Source organism: Pongo abelii, chromosome 4 (assembly GCF_028885655.2).
Source record: "Pongo abelii isolate AG06213 chromosome 4, NHGRI_mPonAbe1-v2.0_pri, whole genome shotgun sequence".
Lineage (NCBI taxonomy): Eukaryota > Metazoa > Chordata > Mammalia > Primates > Hominidae > Pongo > Pongo abelii.
In genome coordinates this window covers 127337286-127359448 of record NC_071989.2, presented here as the reverse complement: position 1 = coordinate 127359448, position 22163 = coordinate 127337286, and the positions used below count along the sequence as shown (strand labels likewise).

General features: G+C 36.4%; 1 protein-coding gene and 1 non-coding gene across 12 annotated transcripts in view; both read right to left on the bottom strand.

The window, feature by feature from the left end:
• The window catches only part of DMXL1 (Dmx like 1), a 196632-nt gene that overhangs the window by 107141 nt on the left and 67328 nt on the right, over positions 1 to 22163 (bottom strand). For all 11 annotated transcript variants that reach the window (XM_054555852.2, XM_054555854.2, XM_054555853.2 and 8 more), the window contains 9 exons: positions 19368 to 19621; positions 18575 to 19259; positions 18364 to 18485; positions 8836 to 8925; positions 8120 to 8222; positions 5794 to 5913; positions 5285 to 5506; positions 2371 to 4053; positions 748 to 855 (listed from right to left, as the gene is read on the bottom strand). In XM_054555852.2, the coding sequence (XP_054411827.1) occupies positions 748 to 855; positions 2371 to 4053; positions 5285 to 5506; positions 5794 to 5913; positions 8120 to 8222; positions 8836 to 8925; positions 18364 to 18485; positions 18575 to 19259; positions 19368 to 19621 (3387 nt within the window). The remainder of the gene's footprint in view (positions 1 to 747; positions 856 to 2370; positions 4054 to 5284; positions 5507 to 5793; positions 5914 to 8119; positions 8223 to 8835; positions 8926 to 18363; positions 18486 to 18574; positions 19260 to 19367; positions 19622 to 22163) is intronic.
• On the bottom strand, positions 13776 to 13882 carry LOC112133534 (U6 spliceosomal RNA). Its single transcript, XR_002915181.1, has one exon. It is a non-coding gene; the product is annotated as a U6 spliceosomal RNA (small nuclear RNA).

Here is a 22163-nt window from a genome sequence, read left to right as displayed (position 1 = left end):
TAATGCTGAAAGCCAGCTCTATTTCTTGAACTTCCCGGGAGATGAGCCAAAAAACATGCTGTTTTGTTTAAGTGAACTTAACTGAGATTTCTCTTACTTTGAACTCTCTGAGACAATGTTATTTTCTGGTACCTACAATAATCGTTTAATAAGAATCTATTAAGTTATGCTAAGACAGTTCAAAGTCTAAGATAGTTCAAAGTAAGAGAACTAACAGTATCTGAAATAAAGCACTATAGAATACATGAAATATACTAAACTAATATCTGAAATACATATATTATCAGTAGTTTTAAGTGTGGGTAAATTTACACTTTCAATATTCTGTACTCTGTGAAACATTTAAAATTTGAGAATGTATTATAACAAAAATGTTATTCAAAGTTTGGTGGGAAAACCGAATTTAGATAAATGTCAAAAAAAAAAGGAGAAAGACAATCTAAAGAAGAAATTAAAGAAAATGAAACAATACTAATTTGCCTTGAACATATCATGCATTTAAAAAGATAACACAGAATATCCCCAGTATCTGTTTCTTCATTAACTCCTTTTGCCTACCATTAAAAATTCCAACGTTTTAAGCAAAGAAGATTATGAGGAAATAAACATTTTAACAAATAAAGGAAACTTAAAATGTGTTAAATTTGTCATCATTATCATTTTTGGGTAAAAACAAGTTTAAAAACTCCCAAGTCTCTCATTTTCTACTCGCTTTATTTCCCTTTAATAGATTACTATCAAAATCACCTTGGTGAAGGAGTTGAGCTCGATAGGCTGGAAGGGAAGTTGTAAGAAAGGTATGGAGTCGAACAGCCAAAAGAAATTTTAACCCACATTCATCAAGAGTTTCTCCACCTGCAATGGGAGAAAGGGGAAGCAATGTATTAAAAAAAAATTGTAAGCAAAAGAACACCAAATATAGGCATATAACATTCTTAACCTGATCAAAAAAAAAGTTATCAGTCTAAAATATTTTATAATATTTATCTTTTTCTACACAATTTTACATTACAGAAAAAATAGTATAAAGAATTGGAAAAATAATAAAGAAGAGAATAAAGAGAATCTGATACTCTTTATAAACTGACCTCTTCTGACTGAAATCTTATTTAAATTAAAATGTGACTGATTTTTGAACAGTTTAATCTTTTCTGTGGCACATGTACAGTATTATCTTTAATCAATACAGTTTGTTCGAATCATACATCTACCCCAATAATCTGCTGTTAACACTGGAAGAAATAGTTCTATGGTAGGAGGGCCTGATATTTTTTCCTTGAAGCAAAAACTAAAAACATAAAACACCTATAACATATTCACATCAAAAATAGTATCTACTAGTAATATCTCTAAAAGCGTCAAGATTCATAACCAACTTAATTTTTCTTAAATTTAAATTTTGTTATTATATTAAATTTACCCTATATTTTCCTTTCTAGTTTCGTTCAAAGGGATACTGACATATATATGGTCCACAAGGCTCAATTTGTTCATTTCAGAACTTACTTGAGATTTTATGGGAAACTGTTCATAACTCAGCAGTATTTTTTTTTTAAATGCTCTCTGGGTGAGGAAAAGACCTAATTACATTATGCTTTTCTAGGTAGGAGCATACACTAATGCTAATTTTAAAAAAATTCAATGTTTTAAAAACCAAATTATAATTGTTAATAGTGGATTATTACAAAATGAGGGAAAAAAACCCAGAAGTCACCTTCTATTTTTAGGTACCTAAAATAATTGTTTAATAAGAATCTGTTAAATTTTGCTAAACTCAGAAAGATTCAGTTGGATTTTTTATACTAATAAGCAGACAATTAGTAAAAATGACCGGCATAACGAGTCTTTGTGCACTTGCTCATAGTACTATGATTTACAGGATAAATAGTGCATATTAAGAGTTTGCTGTTTATGATAGTCTCGGGGGGGAAAAAAAGTTAAAACTGTTGTGAAGGTAGCAAAGATGTTTCCAAAAAAAACCTTCATGGTATTTTTTTTTTTAAGAGACAGGATCTTGCTCTATTGTCTAGGCTGTAGTGCAGTGGCACAATCAATTCACTGCCACATCAACCTCCTGGGCTCAAGCATCATCCCACCTCAGCCTCCTGAGTAGCTAGGACTATAGGCATGAGGCAACCTATCTGGCTAATTTTTTTTTGTTTTCATAGAGATGGGGGTCTCAACTATGTTGCCCAGGCTGGTCTTAAACTCCTGGGTTCAAGTGATCCTCCTGCCTCAGCCTCCCAAAGAGCTGAATTTATAGGCATAAGCCCCTATGCCTAGCCAATGGCATCATTTTAATAAAAATTATTTAAAATCATTTTCTGTGAAAATAAGTAAAAATGTTATCAGTATGGAGTTTAGTTTTACCTTGGCTTCTGTCTCGGCTTTCTCCAATATCAGTGCTTGTAGTTGCAATTGTATCTGCTAAGGCCATCAAAGACATCTGCTCCATCCGGCTGAGTCCTGGTAAACTAGAATGAAGTAAGTGGCCAGAAAGAACCTGAGCATGCTCAGGTCCAAAGTAAGTCGGGCTGTATTGTGAAAGGTCAATAACTCTAGGCTTTGTATTTTCTTCATCTGTCTCTAACATATCAGTATCAGTCATTAGAAGTTGAGTCTGAAAAAGCTCATCATAACTTTCTTTTGATAATTGGTTTGATTTACTTAAGGTACTCTCATTACTAGATTTCTCCAAAGATGAGTAACAGCTATCATCATCTGCTGCAAGTAAGGCATATAAAGGAAGTGGAGGAACAGAATCTATTTCTGTGTAATCTGTATTTTCAGCCTTATTGAATGCCTGGGGGTCTCTGGTAGTGCTTCCACTAGCACTGATTGTGAGAGACCTAAGGCGGCGTTCATGATTAGATTCAGCTTCATTCAGAGCCACAACTTCCCCAGCAATGCACTTAACAAGATGGGACAAGATGGCCTTGGCTCTCCGAACTTTACCAAGATCCATGAGTTCCAAAAGCTGCAAGGGATGATACTGAGGTAGAGTCGGGGAAAGTACATGAGCTGCTTCAAAAAGACCTGAATCTTCCATATCCACTGAAGGATCCAATGCAGTCTTCTTTCCACAGATTTTCTGTGCAAGACTGGTCATGGATCGAGTCAGAGTTTTCTTTGGAGGATGTAACCCAGAACTGGAGTTACTCTGTTTTATTAAACTTGTTATAGATGGAGTGCTCCCACTGTACGAATCTGTTATAACAGGTTCTTGTTTAGAAGATGGCTGCCATTGGGAATACACATGCATTTCACAGTCCATTCCTACCACAAGGATGCCATCCCGGACCCACGATAAAGAAACAGGAAAAGGTGGGGAGCCATCTACAGAAGAAACCAGGTCCACACTTCGTAATAGTACAAATTTAGAAAGGGGCACAACTTTGGCACTCTCCCAGAGAGGAAATGCCAGGGTTTCCTTACCAGTTTGGTCTTGTACCTTGCCAGCCAGGGGTCCATACATAAAAAGTTTTGATCCAATTCCTACAGTCAGGATATGAGAACCATCTTCTCTAGACATCCAATCTAAGTGAACTAAATGCTTTGTGTTTGATGTGATATTCTCTTTACTAGATAAATACATCTCTTGTTTATTATAGGCCACTAAATTGCTATCAACACTAATGCCAGAATCCAATACTGTGCTTAACTCATCTAAATGAATTGTCTGTTCAAGGACCCAACATGAACCTCCTGTTGACTCACATTCAAAAATACTTACATGCATCACAAAGTCCTGGGAAGATCTACTATTAGATGCAGGCTGCTTATAAGCTACTGCTAAACGATTTGTATGTGCACAGCTAACTTCTACAGGCCTACCAGGTACAGTTATACTACTATTGCTCTGAAGTCCATCTTCAATAAGTAATGGCCATTCTTCCCAAATGTATGCAAGATCAATTTTTCCATTCTTTGATGTGACAGATTCTCCATCTGTTACTCTGCATCTCCAGAATCTTACTTTCTCATCTGAACATGAAGTTGCCAATAAATAAGGAGCACTGCATGCAGGATATATAGAAGATGAACTCAGATGTCCTAAAATAAAAATAATCCATTAACACAATGTCAAATTTGGTTAAATACTTCTCTTTTTATGTACTTACGATTTTAGTCTTTTGTATTAACTACTGTTAAGAACATGACAGCCTATATTTATTTAAGTTAAGAAGGGGCAGCAAGAATAGTAAGAAAGAGGCTTTTAATGACATCAGAAAGGTATATAAAAAGAAAGTATCACCAAAACCTAGAGTTGAAAGGGAACTCTGAGATAATTTACTTCAATTCTTGAAGGTTAAACATCTTGGGCCTAAATCAAACAACTTAGGAATAGGCAGAATTTAAAAACTTGAATTCTAGTTAATCCAGAATTTGTTTCACAGCTCTTTGCTAGTTTTATACATTATAAATCTAATTTTAAAGCTATCAATGCATTTTTTTTTTAATTTGTCAACACTCACTGGCTCCTTCTCTTTCACATTTTTCAATATAAATGTGAATGGCCTATGTTTACTTAAGTACTGAATGGTCACTTTACAGGGCCCTTCATGATTGAGGTATATTTGCCATAACAAATGCTGACAAGATTCCTAACTACAACTTAACATTTGCTTAGACTTAAAGTAATCATGCACTATTAGTTTCCTAAAACAGGAGCCTTGATTTTTATTGTTGATTAGTATTCTTGATACTCCACAACAGTGGTTCTTGACCTTTTGCATGCATAAGAATCACTTTAAAGGTCTGTAAGACCAGGCCACTGGGCCCCATCCCAGAGTTTGAGATTCAGCAACCCTGGGTGGCCCAAGAAATGGAGTGGCCCATTTCTAACAAGTTTCCGGGACACTGATGCTGCTAGCCTGGGGACACTTTGAAAAACACTGCTCTAGAATAAGGATAACAAACATATAGCAGAAACCACACAATCAGAATCATGGCTCCAGGCAGCTATTGCCAATACCATCAAAGTTTGCAAATAAGGTACAACTTAGTTACCATCTCCGCTCTAGAAACTGTCCCTTTGTCTTCCCAAAAAGACAAAGAAAATTTGTTTTAGAAATCAATATTTAAGACTAGAACTGGCTGATAAATGTCAGAGTAATCTGAAAACATAATGAGAACTGTAAGTCTTCAATTTAGGGTACTTGAATATATTATTTCCATTTCTAGTTCTGTGTGGATTTAAGAGGTAGTTGCAGCACCTATTTTTAAATACCTGGTAAATACTCATGTGTTAGAAAATTAGTCTCTTTTCATAAAATTTACAAACCTGCTGATGGCTTAATACTTATTATCTCAACTCCTTCTGGTAAATGCAATTCTTGGCTATAAACCATTTCTGAAAACAGAGTCAACTTGCTGGTACTCTGGAGATTTGCTCTGCAAGTCTGATACTTTTGTGAAAAAGGAGATAGGATCTTCTCTGGAGAAGAAGAATAAAGTTCTTCTGGGGGCCAAACTGCTTCGGATAATTTTGTATCTACTTTTTCATCTACAAAACATAAGAACCAAAAACTGAGGCAGGGGAACCCTATAAATATTGCAATTGCTACATTTTACAATCCAAAACTGCCTTGTAAAAGATACAATAGTAAACACATTAATATGATTCTTCACAGAAAGAAAATAAGAAAAGCTTTTTGAATTAATTGAATAATCTACAGTTATCAACATTTAATGAGAATGGCTTTAAGAAATATGTCCCAAATTATCTAACTTTGTGTAATTTGTTAACTTACACCTATTAAAGTTACACAAGCACACACACAAAAGACTCACCTAATGAGACAGGAACTGACTTTAGATGTAAATTCCACATGTGTAACAGTGAACGGTTGTCTTGAGTGCATTCTATTACAATTAGGTAGAACTTCTCAGAAAATCCATTAGGTAAGCTGCCTGTTGGTATTAATGATATTTTTCACTGTTACTATGTGTAAAAGAGACAACTTGCTAAATATGCCAAGTTAAAATAATTGGACTTTAAAAAAAGAAAATTAAAAACTTTTACCTAAGGCTTCAAACACAAGTGGTATTATATATTCAAATCCTTTACCACATGAATTTGTATTAACTTAAAATTTTTACAGTAATATGTATGCTATTTCATGTTTGAATTGATAGGTTTACATTCATCATCATCAAATTGTTCACAAAGATTAAACCATAAGAAGTAGGAAATTTCAAAACAGATAGGAACTACGTAATATACACTTCAACTCAACATATCATGATGAAATGGTGGTGCCAAACATTTTTCAAATGAATAAGTTCTATATGGATGACTTCATGATATTTATCCAATGGCCAAACTATAAGTTTTCATTATAAAACATATCATTCAAGAAAATTTGTCTTCGTCCAAATTGCATAAACAGTACACGAGTTGCTCAAAATAAACATATCTTTTTAAAATACATCAGAAAAATCAATGATTTATTACTGCCTGAAAAACCTTTTTAACAATAGATTTTAATCCAAGTTTTCTTCATTATAATCCATTATTCACTATGTGCACAATTAGGTAAACGAAAATTACATTATAAAAACAAAATAAATCATAGAACATGTAAAACATGAGAAAGCAGGTATTATTAGAGCACAAAGACTTTGCCCTTTTATAAATTTGCATAGGAAAAAAATAAAAAAAGGTAACCATAAATGTTTTAAATCATCTTGTATTGAGAGACTAAATGAAAAGGTAACTTTGGTAATGTATTCTAAGTTAGGCATCCAAAATACAGAAATTAAAAGAAAAGGATAAAGATTATAACAAAAGAAAAAAGAAATGAAATCAATCCTAGTTTTGATAATTTCACTAACAACAAAAAATGCTCTAATAATGAAAATATTTGTAAAACATTTTTCTTCTTCATAATAGAGCAAAAGAAATGAAACCATAACTCCTTAGGTATTTTCTAGGAAACTCTAATAATGAACATAATAGTTTTTGGGTAAAAGTAAAAATTTCCTTAATATTTTAAGAAAAATCTTAGCCTTAAAGAGAATAAAAATACATTAAAAATTGAAGAATCCGAAAAAAGAAAATGCTAGAATACAAGAAGAACATAGAAAAACTCAACCTTATGCAAAGGAGAGTAACTTCTTTTAAAAGTTTTAAAGAGACTTAAATTGTTAACAATATTAACATGTTCATTAATATTTTAATATGAAAAGAAAGGATAGTTTTGTTTATACAATAAATAATCTTATCTCTTACACCTGATATCTTTAATCCCCATTTTTAGCATACTTCCAACATGTTCAGAGTTTTAAAAAAGACATAAATAAAGTGTATTTGCACAGCTCATTAACTCAGGGAAAACTGATAGAAGACTAAAAGCAATGGTAAGAAATTAGATGTCAACATAAAAGTGCAGAACTCTAAGGAGTACTTCTCATAAAAGAAGAAAAATGGAAAAGGTGGCAGAAAGACATGATGTAAAAGAGAAGAAAAAAGTCTGAACAAATGGAGAAGATATGAATCTTGATAACTTCTTTGTGCAACAGGCACATACTGTATAATTGATTTTTAAGATTGTGATATTCAAGAATGCCATTTTTGAGTTTGGTTTGGCTCTGTAATCTCAAGTGATGACCAAGAGATTTTAGCTTTATTTTACTCAGTGTGCCTTCATGTAAAGTAATAATTAATGTTGATGAGAGGAGTTTAACATTTTAAAAACTGTTTTATTATAAAAACATTAATTAAGACAATTAATTTTTAAATTAAGGACCTTCTAGCTTGAAGTTTTAAGCTACTTCTTTAAATTATAAATTTTCAAAAGGCAGGAGGTCCATAATATCCAAATGGATGGGTAGGACCCATTCCATGCAAAAAGCTCTCACATGTTAATAATAAAGCATTTCTATTATGCAGTTTAAAAAACATACAACCAAGATGCCCCTTTAATTTTGTTCATATTTATTACCTGGTTAAGAATAAAAAGATACTCATATTTATGATAAATATTCAATAAACAAACCTACCCCAAACAATTTTTACTTCAAATAGACTATGTAAAGCATTTTACCAATTCATCTTTATTAACTGCCTAACGTACTGTACATAGTATTTCTCATTCCATAAATAATTCTTCCTTACCTGCATTAGATAAAATGCTGTCTTTGCCAAGGCTTTTCTTCTCAAGGTTATTCAAAATGAAGTCTTCTTGAAAAACATGAAGCAGTTGGGTTTTTCTGCCATGCTGAATATAAATAAATATCAACGTAAGTTGACCTATGTGTTATTTACCTAATGCTAAATAGCCAGAAAAATAAAACTTCATAATGAGATATTTAAAGGCAGAATAAGTCAAAAGTTCAGCAGAACATAAGTGCATGGCACCTCCATTAGATTAAACAGATGAATATAAAAATTTAGGTCAAGATGATTTGCTTTCATTACAATGAGTCTTTATAAGTAAGAAATAATATCCACCAATGTTTTTTATTTAGCCACAAATGGGAACCTAGTTTTCTTTTCAGTGATTTTCAATAACCACGGATGAGGAACCTAACACCACTTTATTAAAGCTAATGGTAATATGATAATATTAATATTTGTAATATGTTTGAGTCAAATTTTGAAAATTTATTTGGTTGTGAATATAGTAATGAGGGTAATTTGTTTTCTAGTTTGAAGTCTAGGAAGTAAAATATACAATAGTATGTTATCTATTATGTGATGAGTTAATTACTGAAGCTACTTTACCTGTAAATATATAGCAAATTTTCAAATTACATTAATATACAGATTTTACGCAAAATGCTTTCATAAACTTTTTTTTAATATACCTCCCCCCCAAAATTAATACTTACAAGTTTGGTAATGGGATCTAATGCAATAATGCATCCTGGCCTGGCTGTTGATTGTTGACTGACGATGTTAAAGACTTCACCAACATATTTCTGTTTTTTTTAAAAAAATTGATAATTTACTAAACAATTCATATGCAAATAAGAGTAAATAATAAAATTTCAGGCATAACAGATAAATGACAATAAAATTCAAGTGGGCCTAAATATAGTCCCTTTCAACTATAAAAATTCTAGGTCTTTAGTCTTTATAGGAATTAACATACAAATGAAAAAGCATTACAGCTCAGTTGCTACAGAGAAAAATAAAAGCAATGCTTGATAACTGCTAAGGAAAAAAATTACATCCATAAATGTGAAAAATTAATTTCAATCTCCTAGAAATGTTCTAATAATTAGTGCTTTTTAAACATTAATTTTGAGGTAAGAAGGATAGAGCAAAAGAAACAACATTACATACTATTCAAATATGCTGATTTCTTGAGCCATTCATGTCCTGACTACTTTAGTCAAGGTCACACTGCTAAATTCAGTGGTCTCTTTTCAAATCTTTATCAGACTTGCTTTATCAGCAGTATCTGATCTTGGTAATCATTCCTTCTTCCTCCTTGAAATATTTTTTTTCTTTTGCCTTCCATTATACACCACATTCACTCTTGTATTTCCACTCTACTTTTAACAGAGCATTCCAGCATTCAATCTTTAATTTTTTTTAACTTTCATTGTAGGTTTGGGAGTACTTGTGCTAAACTCATGTCACAGGGCTTTGTTGTACAGATTATTTCATCATCCAGGTACTAAGCCTAGTACCCGATAGTTATTTTTTCTGGTCCTCTCTCTCCTCCCACCTTCCACCATGAAGAAGTCCCCAGTGTCTGTTTTTCCATTCTTTGGGTTCATGAGTTCTCATCATTTAGCTCCCACTTATAAGTGAGAACATGCAGTATCTGGTTTTCTATTCCTGCATTAGTTTGCTAAGGATAATGGCCTCCTTAAAGAATGGCCTCCATAAAGAAGTTGCTTTGTGAATGCCAGCTCCACCCATGTTCCTGCAAATTACATCATTTCATTCTTTTTTATGGCTGCACAGTATTCCATGGTGTGTATGTACCACATTTTCTTAATCCAATCTGTCACTCATGGGCATTTGGGTTGATTCTACATCTTTGCTATTTGTGAATAATGCTGCAATGAACATTTGCATGCATATGCCCTTAACACAGAATGATTTATACTCCTCTAGGTACATGGCCAGTAATGGGATTGCTGGGTCGAAAGGCAGTTCTGTTTTTAGCTCTTTGAGGAATCACAGTACTGCTTTCCACAATGGTTGAACTAATTTACACTCCCATCAACAGTGTGTAAGTGTTCCCTTTTCACTGCAACCTCACCAGCATGTTTTGTTTTTTTTTTTTGACTTTTTAATAATAGCCATTCTGACTGGTGTGAGATGGTGTCACGCTGCGGTTTTTATTTGCATTTCTCTAATGATCAGTGATATTGAGCTTTTTATCATGTTTGTTGCCACATGTGTGTCTTCTTTTGAAAAGTGCTCATGTCCTTTACCCACTTTCTGATGGAGCTGTTTTTCTCTTGTAAATTTAAGTTCCTTACAGATGTTGGATATTCAGATCTTTCTCAGAAGCACAGTTTGCAAATATTTTCTCCTATTCTGTAGGTTGTCTATTTACTCTGTTATGATTGCTTTTGATGTCTTTGTCATGAAATCACTGCCCATTCCTATGTCCAGAATGGTATTGCCTAGATTGTCTTCCAGGGTTTTTAGAGTTTTAAGTTTTACATTTAAGTCTTTAATCCATCTTGAGTTTATTTCTGTATATGATCCAGTTTCAATTTTCTGCATATGGCTAGCCAATTCTGCCAGCACCATTTATTAATGGAATCCTTTCCCCACTGCTTGTTTTTGTCAGGTTTGTCAAAGATCAGACAGTTGTAGGTGTGTGGTCTTGTATCTGGATTCCCTATTGTGTTCCATTGGTCAATGTGCCTGTTTTTGTACCACTACTATGCTGTTTTGATTACTGTATCCCTGTAGTATAGTTTGAAGTCAGGTAACATGATACCTCAAAGCTTTTTTTTTTTTTTTTACGATTGCCTTGGCTACACAGGCTCTTATTTTGGTTCCATATGACTTTTAAAATAGGTTTCTCTAGTTCTGTGAACAATGTTATTGGTAGTTTGATAGGAATAGCATAGAATCTGTAAATTACTTTGGGCAGTATGGCCATTTTAATGATACTGATTCTTCCTATCCATCAACATAGGATGTTTTTCCCATGTGTTTGTGTCTTCTCTGATTTATTTGAGCAATGTTTTGTAATTCTCATTGTAGAGATCTTCCACCCCCCTGGACAGCTGTATTCCTAGGTATTTTATTCTTTTTGTGGCAGTTGGGAATGGAACTGTCTTCCTGAATTGGTTCTCAGCTTAGCTGTTGTTGGTGTATAGAAATGCTAGTCATTTCTTGTACACTGATTTTTGTATCCTGAAACTTTACTGAAGCTGTTTATCAGATCTAGGAGCTTTTGGGCCGAGACATAGGGTTATCTAGATATAGAAACATGTCATGTACAAACAGTGATAGTTTTACTTCCTCTCTTCCTATTTAGATGCCCTTTATTCCTCTTTCCTGATTGCTCTGGTCAGCACTTCCAATAATATGCTGAATAGGAGTGGCAAGACAGGGCATCCTTGCCTTGTGTCAGTTTTCAGGGGGAATGCTTCCAGCTTTTGCCCATTCAGTATGATGTTGGCTGTGAGTCTGTCAAAGATGGCTCTTATTATTCTGAGGTATGTTCCTTCAACACCTAGTTTATTGAGAGTTTTTAACATGAAAGAATGTTGAATTTTATCAAAAACCTTTTCTACATCTATCGAAATAATCATGTTTTTTGTCTTCAGTTCTCCTTATGTGATAAATCACATTTAATTTTCGTATGTTGAACAAAACTTGCATCCCGGGAATTAAGCCTACTTGATCACTGTGAACTAGCTTTTTAATGTGCTACTGGATTTGGTTTGCCAGTATTTTGTCAAGGATTTTTGCATTGATATTCATAGAGGATACTGGGCTAAAGTTTTCTTTGTGTGTGTGTCTGCCAGGTTTTGGTATCAGGATAATGCTGGCCTCAAAAAATCAGTTGGGGAGGAGTCCCTCCTCCTCAGTTTTTTGGAATAGTTTCAGTAGGAATGGTACCAGCTCTTCTTTGTGCATCTGGTGGAATTCAGCTATGAATCCCTCAGATCCTGGGTTTTTCGGTTGGTAGGCTATTTATTACTGACTCAGTTTCGGAGCTCGTATTAGTCTGTTAGGGAAATCAATTTCTTCCTGGTTCAGTCTTAGGAGGGGGTATATGTCCAGGAATTTATCCATCCCTTGTAGGTTTTGTAGTCTGTGTGCATAGAGGTGGTCGTAGTAGTTTCTGATTATTTTTTTTATTTCTGTAGAGTCAGTGATTAACATCCCCTTGGTAATTTCTAATTGGGTTTATTTGGATTTTCTATTAGCTTAGTTAGCAACGTACCTATCTTATTAATTTTTTCAAAAAGCCAATTCCTGGAATTGTTGATCTTTTGAATGGTATTTTGTGTTTCGATTTCCTTCAGTTCATCTCCGATTTTGATTATTCTTATCTTCTGCTAGATTTGGGGTTGATTTGTTTTTCCTTCTCTAGTTCTTTCAGTTGTGATGTTAGGTTATTAGTTTGAGATCTTTCTGACTTTTTGATGTGGGCATTTAGCACTATAAATTTCCGTCTTAACACTGCCTTAGCTGTGTCCCAGAGATTCTGGCATGTTATATCTTTATTCCCATTACTTTCATAGAACTTCTTGGTTTCTGTCTTAATTTCACTATTTACCCAAAAGTCATTCAGGAGCATGTTTTTAATATCCATGTAATTGACTGGTTTAAGCTATTTTTTAAATTCTGACTTCTATTTTTATTGCACTGTGGTCCAACAGTGTGTTTGGTATGATTTTGGTTCTTCTGCATTTGCTGAGGATTGTTTTATGTCCAATTATGTGGCCCAATTTAGAGTACGTGACATGTGGCAATGAGAGCAATATACATTCTGTTGTTTTGGGTGGAGAGTTCTGCAGCAGTCTGTCAGATACATTTGGTCCAATGTTGACTTCAGGTCCGGAATATCTCTGTTACTTTTCTGCCTTGATGATCTGTCTAATACTGACAGTGAAGTGTTGAAGTCTCCCACTATTATTGTGTGGGAGTCTATGTCTCTTTGTAGGTTTCTAAGAAGTTGTTTTATGAATCTGGGTGCTTCTGTGTTGGTTGCATATATATTTACCATAGTTAGGTCTTCTTGTTGAATTGAACCCTTTACCATTGTGTAATGCCCTTCTTTGTCTTTCTAATCTTTGTTGGTTTAGAGTCTGCTTTGTCTGAAATCAGGATGGCAACCCGGCTTCTTTCTGATTTCCATTTACTTGGTAGATTTTTCTCCACCCCTTTATTTTGAGCCTATGGGTGTCATTACATGTGAGAGGGGTCTCTTGAAGACCACATACCACTGTTTTTTTAAATCCAGTGTGCCACTCTATACCTTTTACGTGGGGCATTAAGCCTGTTTACATTCAAGGTTAGCACTGATATGTGTGGATCTGATTGTGTTATTGTGTTGTTAGCTGGTTACTATGCTGGCTTGTTTGTGTGGTTGCTTTATAGTGTTACTGGTCTGTGTATTTAAGTGTGTTTTTATATTAGGTGGTAGTGATCTTTCCATTCAATATTTAGTACTCCCTTCAAGACCTCTTGTAAGGCAGACTCCCTCAACATTTGTTTATCTAAAAAGGATCTTATTTCTTCTTCACTTAGGAAGCTTAGTTTGACTAGATATGAAATTCTTGGTTGAAGACTTTTTTTTCTTTAAGGATGTTGAATATAGGTCCCCAGTCTCTTCTGGAGAAATATGGAACACTTCACAAATTTGCATGTCATCCTTGCACAGGAGCCATGCTCATCTTCTCAGTATTATTCCAATTCCAGTTTATGCGCTGCTGAAGTGAGCACACATTCAATCTATTACTTCTTAAGATGGTGTCTCTCTCTGTCACCCAAGGCTGGAGTGCAGTGGTGTAATCTGGGCTCACTGCAACCTCTGCCTCCCAGGTTCAAGCGATTCTCCTGCCTCAGCCTCCCAGGTAGCTGAGACTACAGGTTCCTGCCACCACATCTGGCTAATTTTTATATTTTTAATAAATGGGGTTTCATCATGTTGGCCAAGCTTGTCTCAAACTTCTGACCTCAAGTGATCCACCTGCCTCGGCCTCCAAAAGTGCTGGGACTACAGGCATGAGCCATCGCTCCTGGCTTAACACTTCTGTTTTCTAACTATAGTCTCATCCTTGACAATCTCATCCACTTCCACAACTTCAAATTTATATGCTGACAACTACTGCATATTTTCAGGCCAGACCTCTTTCTGAACTCCAGATACTAACCTACTATGTCTTTTGGACGTAAACAGGCATCTCAAAATTAACATGACCAAAGCCAGACTCTTGAGTTTCCCTGCCCCTCAAAACCTGCTACCTCTACATTCTTCCACATCTCAATTCACAGCAATTCTATTCTTCCTAATATTCAATCACAAACCTTGGGAGTCCACTTTTTTTCTCACACACATACCGCATCCAGTCCATTCATAGCTATTCAATGTTCTAAACAACATCTTGAATTTGGCCATTCTTATCATCTCTGCCATTACCACTTGCTACATTCTAAGCTCCTTTTTTCCCTCTCCTGGACTACTGTAATTGGTTCCTAAATTGGTCTCTCTGGATCTACTTCTGCATCCCACATCTAATCTATATAGCCACCAGAGGAATCATTTAAAACCTAAATCATTTCATACCTCTTCTATAGTTTCCATGTTATTCAGAGTAAAAGCTGAAGTTACCACAATGGCCTATCAGGCTTCATATGACCTGGCCAGGCTAACTTTCTGACTTTATCCCTGACTATTTTCCACCTCACGTGCTCTGCTCCAGCCACAGTGGCCTTCTTGCTGTTCCTTTACATACTGTATTAGTCCATTTTCACACTGCTATAAATAAATACCTGAGACTGGGTAATTTTAATGGACTCACAGTTCTGCATGGCAGGGGAGCCCTCAGGAAACTTACAATCATGGCAGAAGATGAAGGAGAAGCAAGCACCTTCTTCACAAGGTGGCAGGAAAAAAAGCATGCAGGGGAAACTGACACTTTTTAAACCATGAGATCTTGTGAGAACTTGCTCACTATAATGCAAATAGCATAAGAGAAATGGCCCCCATGTTCCAAGCACCTCCCACTAGGTGCCTCCCTTGACATGTGGCAATTATAATTCGAGATGAGATTTGGGTGAGCACACAGCAATAAACCATATCAATCCACCCAAGACCCTCCCAAATCCCCTTTTCACATTTCAAAACCAATCATGCCTTCCCAATAGTTCCCCAAAGTCTTAACTCCTTCCAGCATTAACCCAAAATTCCAAGTCCAAAGTATCATCTGAGACAAGGGTAGTCCCTTCTGCCTATGAGCCTGTAAAACCAAAAGCAAGTTGGTTACTTCCAAGATACAATGGGAGCACAGGCATTGGGTAAATATTCTGTTCCAAATAGAAGAAACTGGCCAAAACAAAGGGGCCATAGGCTCCATGCAAGTCTGAAACCTGACCAGGCAGTCATTAAATCTTAAGCTCCAAAATCTCCTTTGACTACATGTCTTGCATCCAGGGCACACTGACACAGGGGTGGGTTCCCACGGCCTTCAGAAGCTCTGCCCCTGTGGCTCTGCAGGGTACAGTGCCTGTGGCTGCTTTCACAGGCTAGTGTTGAGTGCTTATGGCTTTTCCAGGCACATGGTGCAAACTGTCAGTGGATCTACCTTTTTGGGGTCTGGAGGATGGTGGCCCTCTTCTCCCAGTTCCATTAGGCAGGCCCCAGTGGGGACTCTGTGGGATGCTCCAACTCCACATTCTCCCTCTGCATTGCCCTAGTAGAAGTTCTCCATGAGGGCTTCGCCCCTGCTGCAGACCTCTGCCTGAACATCCAGGTGTTTCCATACATTCTCTGAAATCTAGGTGGTTGCTGCCAAGCCTCAACTCTCACCTTCTGCACACCCACAGGCCCAACACCATGTGGCAGCCACCAAGGCTTGGGGCTTGCACTCTATGAAGCAACAGCCCGAGCTGTACCATGGCCCCTTTTAGCCATGGCTGGAGCTAGAGCAGCTGGGAGGCAGGGCACTGAATCCCAAGGCTGCATGGAGCAGCTGGGCCCTGGGCCTGGCCCATGAAACCATTTTCCCGCCTAGGCCTCTGGACCTCTGATGGGAGGGGCTGCCATGAAGATCTCTGACATGTCCTGGAGACATTTTCCCCATTGCCTTGGCTATTAACATTCAGCTCCTGGTTACTTATGCAAATTTCTGTAGCCCTTCAATTCTTCTCCAGAAATGAGTTTTTCTTTTCTACCACATGGTCAGGCTGCATATTTTCTAAACTTTATGCTCTGCTTCCCTTTTAAATGTAAATTAACATAAATTTCAATTTCAAACTATCTCTTTGTAAACACATATAACTGAATGCATTGAGAATAAGCCAGGTGACCTCTTGAATGCTTTGCTGCTTAGAAATTTCTTCTGCCAGATAACCTAAATCATCTCTCTCAAGTTCAAAATTCCACAGATCTCTAGAGCAGGGCCAAAATGCCACCAGTCTCTTTGCTAAAGCATTAACATGAGTGATCTTTGCTCCAGATCCCAGTAAGTTCGTCATCTCCATCAGAGACTACCTCAGCCAGGACTGCATTGTCCATATCACTATCAGCATTTTGGTCAAAACCATTCAACAAGTCTCTAGGAAGTTCCAAACTTTCCCACATCTTCCTGTCTTCTTCTGAGCCCTCCAAACTATTCCAACCTCTGCCTGTTACCCAGTTCCAATGCCGCTTCCACATTTTTGGGTTATCCTTATAGCAGTGCCCCACTCCCGGTACCAATTATCTGTATTAGGCTGTTTTTACACTCTATGGAGGAATACCTGAGACTGGGTAATTTATACATAAGTTTAATTGATTCACAATTCTACATGGCTCAGGAAGCCTCAGGACTTACAATCATGGCAGAAGGCAAAGGAGAAGCAAGCACCTTCTTCACAGGTGTCAGGAGAGGACACATGCACAGGGGAAACTGCCAGTTTTAAGACCATCAGATCTTGTGAGAACTCCCTCACTATCATGAGAACAGGATGGGAGAACTGCCCCCATGATCCAATCACCTCCCACCAGGTCCCTCCCTCAACATGTGGGGAGTATAATTCAAGATGAGATGTGGGTGGGACACAGAGCCAAACCTTATCACATACCAAACATGCTCTGGCCTTGGGATCTCTGAACTGGCTGTCTCTTTTCCCAAATCACTCTCCCTTTAATAAATATCTACATATCTAGTTCCCACATCTCCTTCAGATCTTTACTCAAATAGTACTTTTTCTGTGAAATTTTCCCTGACCAGCAACTTACTTGGCAATTCCTAATTCTTCTGCAACACTGTTTCTATCCATAGTATTTTAAATTAATATATTTTATCTGTTTTCTTCCTATCTCCTTTCACCAGAATATAAGCTCTATGATACAAATTTTTACCTGTTTTCTTCACATCTAAATTCCCATTACTTAAAAATGCCTGATAAATAGAAGACCCCCCCCCCAAAAAATATATTCATTTCTACTGTAATACTATATACATGTTTTGGAAAACCTTGTGTTCTGCAAAATTATGCATTAAAATTAACTCACAGAAAAAAATAGGATTGGAACAGATCACTGACATTTATGCAACTCTGTAAGCCGAGCATTAACAAATACATTAATTGGTAGTCAGGGAGATGGCTTGAATCTCCTAAATAGAAAGCTTGGTACAGCTGAAGGCTGCCTCTGGGAATACCAAAAGAAAAATCGCCAAAACCAGAAAAGTGGAAATGCTTGCTTGTTGGATGTTCTAAGACAATGCAGTCAGAAGGTTGTTATTAGGTGGGTATGAGAACAAATGTGGCCTGTCATAAGGCAAAAGCCTTACAACAATACCGAAAGAACTCTTGTCTGAACTGTAACCAAGCTAAGGGCTCTTTCTTTTCATGTTTAAGATTAAAATTCTATTCTTGTTGTTCCAGCTCCTCCTGCCTATAAAATAATTGCAGGGGGGCCGATACAACTTCTACATTATACTGTCAGTAGTCCTCATTTATCTATGAGGAAAGAAGTGTTACAGAAACATATTACAGGAGACCAGACTCCATTTTCTTTCAAAGAGTGAAAGAAATGGTTTCCTTTTAAAGGAGCTTTGAATCATTACAAGAGGACAATACAAATGTGAAAAAATAAAACAAAGATACAAATGCTTATTACAAATTATAGGTCACAATTGTAGAACATGCCCAATAAATATAAAATATCTAAAAACATAATATTATATACTTAAGCTGTTTTAAAGTACATTACTTACAGAAATTTCAGGGTTAGAAAGCTCAGATAAAAGTTTCTTAGCATCAATAACTGCTTCATATAATCTCAGATATTGTCCATCACTGGCTACAAAGCATGCACTAGGAGAGTTGCAGTATGCACCTAGAAAGTATTTACAAATATTAAAATTTCACCCTTTAATGATAATGTCAGCAAATCTAAATTACTGTAATAAAAACCAGAATACTTACCCAGACAATAACTGGGTATAAGAGTGGGCAGCCATGCCACATTGGAAAAGGCAGAAACATGAAGAGAATTAATCCGGGCGAGCTCAGAAACTCCTCCAGAAAAAGACAATGGCCCAACTGGGTCAACCCTCCAAAGAATAAGCTCACTGTAAACTGCACTGGGATCCTGAAATGCCACGTCAACAGCGCTTTTATTTTGTTGTGTCAAAGAGCATTCTTCAATATTTAGAGCATCAAATGGTTGCTTTGGGTTATCGACATCTGGTGTCCTTAATGCATTATGGTGTGATGTTGTCAGCAATAATGGTAATACTGAGTGGCAAGCTAAATCATTAAGGTGAAAACGATGACCACAATATCTGGATTTGTGGGAAATACTGAGAACAGTAGAAAAAGCAGATTCCTCGGCAAAACTGACCAGCCACTGATTCAGAGAACCATCAGCGTGTTTTGAAATCATCATAACATTAGGGGTAAAAATACTTAATTTTAAACTATTAGATGATTTATTGTGACCAGAAGAAATAAGCATTGACGTGGAACGGGTGAGGCCAGAAGGTTTTTGTTTCCCCTGCTGAATAGCCAAGTCAACATTCTTGGTACAGGCATACATCATTATGCTTTTACAGAGAGAGTTTGCATCACCTGTGGGGAAAGCTACTGGAATTCTGGAAACAAAGGACACCTAGAATTAAGAAAGCAAGTGTTAGAACATATAAAATTATATAAAGAGGTATTAGAAAACAGTACCCACATAAACAAGGAAGTAGCTCTCCAGAAATAATAGTAGTACCTGTACTTGACGAAACATACCAGGCTGGTATTCATCCAGCCAATCCACATGCCAAACTAGCAAAGAACCATCCATGGGATGAATACTAAAGAGCATATCTGCATTTTTACTCCATTCAGACAGAAGTACTTCAATCTGATGATCAATGGCAGCTGACGATAATGACGTAAAACTTGAGTTTGGTACCATTTTATCACGGCCTAATTCCTTCTTTTCGGGATTTATTTTCAGATCATCAACACCATCATCCGTTTCTATAAGCAAAAGAGTTCATGAACCAAGTAAATACAAACAGGTTATTACTATAAATTAAGAATTACCGAGCTTCTGGATAGCTGAACAAATGGAGATTTCATGCCTAAGGAGAGCATGGAAGCTCCGTACCCCTTCCGCCATACCTCACCCTACACATCTCTTTATCTGTATTCTTTGCAATATACTTTATAATAAACCAGTAAACGTAATGCTTAATGATAATGCTCCAGAGCACACTTTGAGATCTAGTTTCTTATCTACTTTTGCCCTTGCACAGATGAAAGGAGAAAACTTGGACTTTCAAAAAATATAAGTATCATTTGTTACTATAACACCTACCAAGTAGTTCAATTTAATCATTTACCTTTGGTGGTGAGTTTCATAGCCAGCAGCAATGCCAATATAGGACTAACTGTCAACCCAGAAAAGGGACTTGCTCCATTATTTGAACAACTGAGACAAATTGTGGAAGTTTCTTTTTTTTTTTTTTGAGACGGAGTCTTACTCTCACCCAAGCTGGAGTACAGTGGCATGATCTCAGCTCACTGCAACCTCTGCTGCCCGGGTCCAAGCAATTCCGCCTCAGCCTCCCAAGTAGCTGGGATTACAAGTGCCTGCCACTGCGCCCGGCTAATTTTTGTACTTTTTAGTAGAGACGGGGTTTCACCATCTTGGTCAAGCTGGTCTTGAACTCCTGACCTCGTGATCCACCTGCCTCGGCCTCCCAAAGTACTGGCATTACAGGCGTGAGCCACTGTGCCCGGCCAAGTTATGGAAGTTTCTTAATATGACAGTGGTATATGCACCTTATCTTCATTATAACAACACAAAATCAATCCAGCAATCTATAGACGACAATAATACTTTTATTAACCATGTGCTCAAGACAGGGGCCTCTTTTGCCACCTTATAATAATAAAGAGCCTATAGACATAATTTATAGCCAGATCAATTGTTACATATTCTAGTGTAGAGCCTTTTCTTATTTAGTGAGATGTGGGGATATCACCAGAATGGTTCAATCTATCACAGCCCCCACAGAGTTAGTCCAGTCATCAAATATGAATGAGATTCTATTTAGTGGATCAGCATCAAACTGGTACTTTGATCCCCTTGAGCCGTTAAGTATTGTACAATATGCCCAGATCTGCATAAAGAAGACTCTTTTTATTTTGAAGAAGTATATATTTTTCTTCAGATTATGTTTTATTTCTTTGCCTTGAGTGTGAGGAACATAAAATGCCTTAGTAAAACTAATACAATTAGTACAAACACACACACAAATAAATATCTTTATAAATGGATTCAAGATGAAAAACATAACAGTTTTCATATTAATAAGAAATGGGCTCTGCATTAAAAGTAACTTTGCTCCAGGAATATAAGGTCACTGAAGTTCACTGAGTAATCAGCAGCCATACAGGACTGAGTCAGTTATCACTGGTAGAAGACCCAATATTAAACTGGAAAATAAGTAAACTGGCTTCTCAATGCAGATGTTCTATATTTAACCACTCAGCTAACCTTTAGTAACACACACTACTTTTCTGGACCTCAGTTTTGCTCATGGTAAAAAGAGGGAATTGGAACTGGAACTAAAATTGGGACTAAGTTTTTAAAATAAATTATTTCAGTGTAATTTGTACTTTAAAGTACCAGGTTTATCGAAACCTCAGTATGCTACATTAGTTATCCTCTAGGTGTATGGACTTGTAACTGCTATGGCATCTTAAAGAAACCATTTCAAGGGAATGCATTTATGGTGCCAATTTCCAGGTTTCCTTCAACACCTTAGTAATAAAAAATAAACTGTATATCAACTTATCAATACAGGTAAATATGTATATTCTTTCCTCTTTCAAAAATCCCAGTCCCCTCACCCTCCCCCAATTCCTGGTTAGCAATATAGAGCCTTTCTCTGAAGAGACATATATTTTTTTAAGTTTTGACTGTTTACCAGATTTAAAAAGTAAGTCAATATCCTTGATGAACACTGATGTAAAAATCTTCAATAAAATACTGGCAAACCGAATCCAGCAGCACATCAAAAAGCTTATCCACCATGATCAAGTGGGCTTCATCCCTGGGATGCAAGGCTGGTTCAATACACGCAAATCAATAAATGTAATCCAGCATATAAACAGAACCAAAGACAAAAAACACATGATTATCTCAATAGATGCAGAAAAGGCCTTTGACAAAACTCAACAACGCTTCATGCTAAAAACTCTCAACAAATTAGGTATTGATGGGACGTATCTCAAAATAATAAGAGCTATCTATGACAAACCTACAGCCAATATCATACTGAATGGGCAAAAACTGGAAGCATTCCCTTTGAAAACTGGCACAAGACAGGGAGGCCCTCTCTCACCAGTCCTATTCAACATAGTGTTGGAAGTTCTGGCCAGGGCAACTAGGCAGGAGAAGGAAATAAAGGGTATTCAATTAGGAAAACAGGAAGTCAAATTGTCCCTGTTTGCAGATGACATGATTGTATATCTAGAAAACCCCACTGTCTCAGTCCAAAATCTCCTTAAG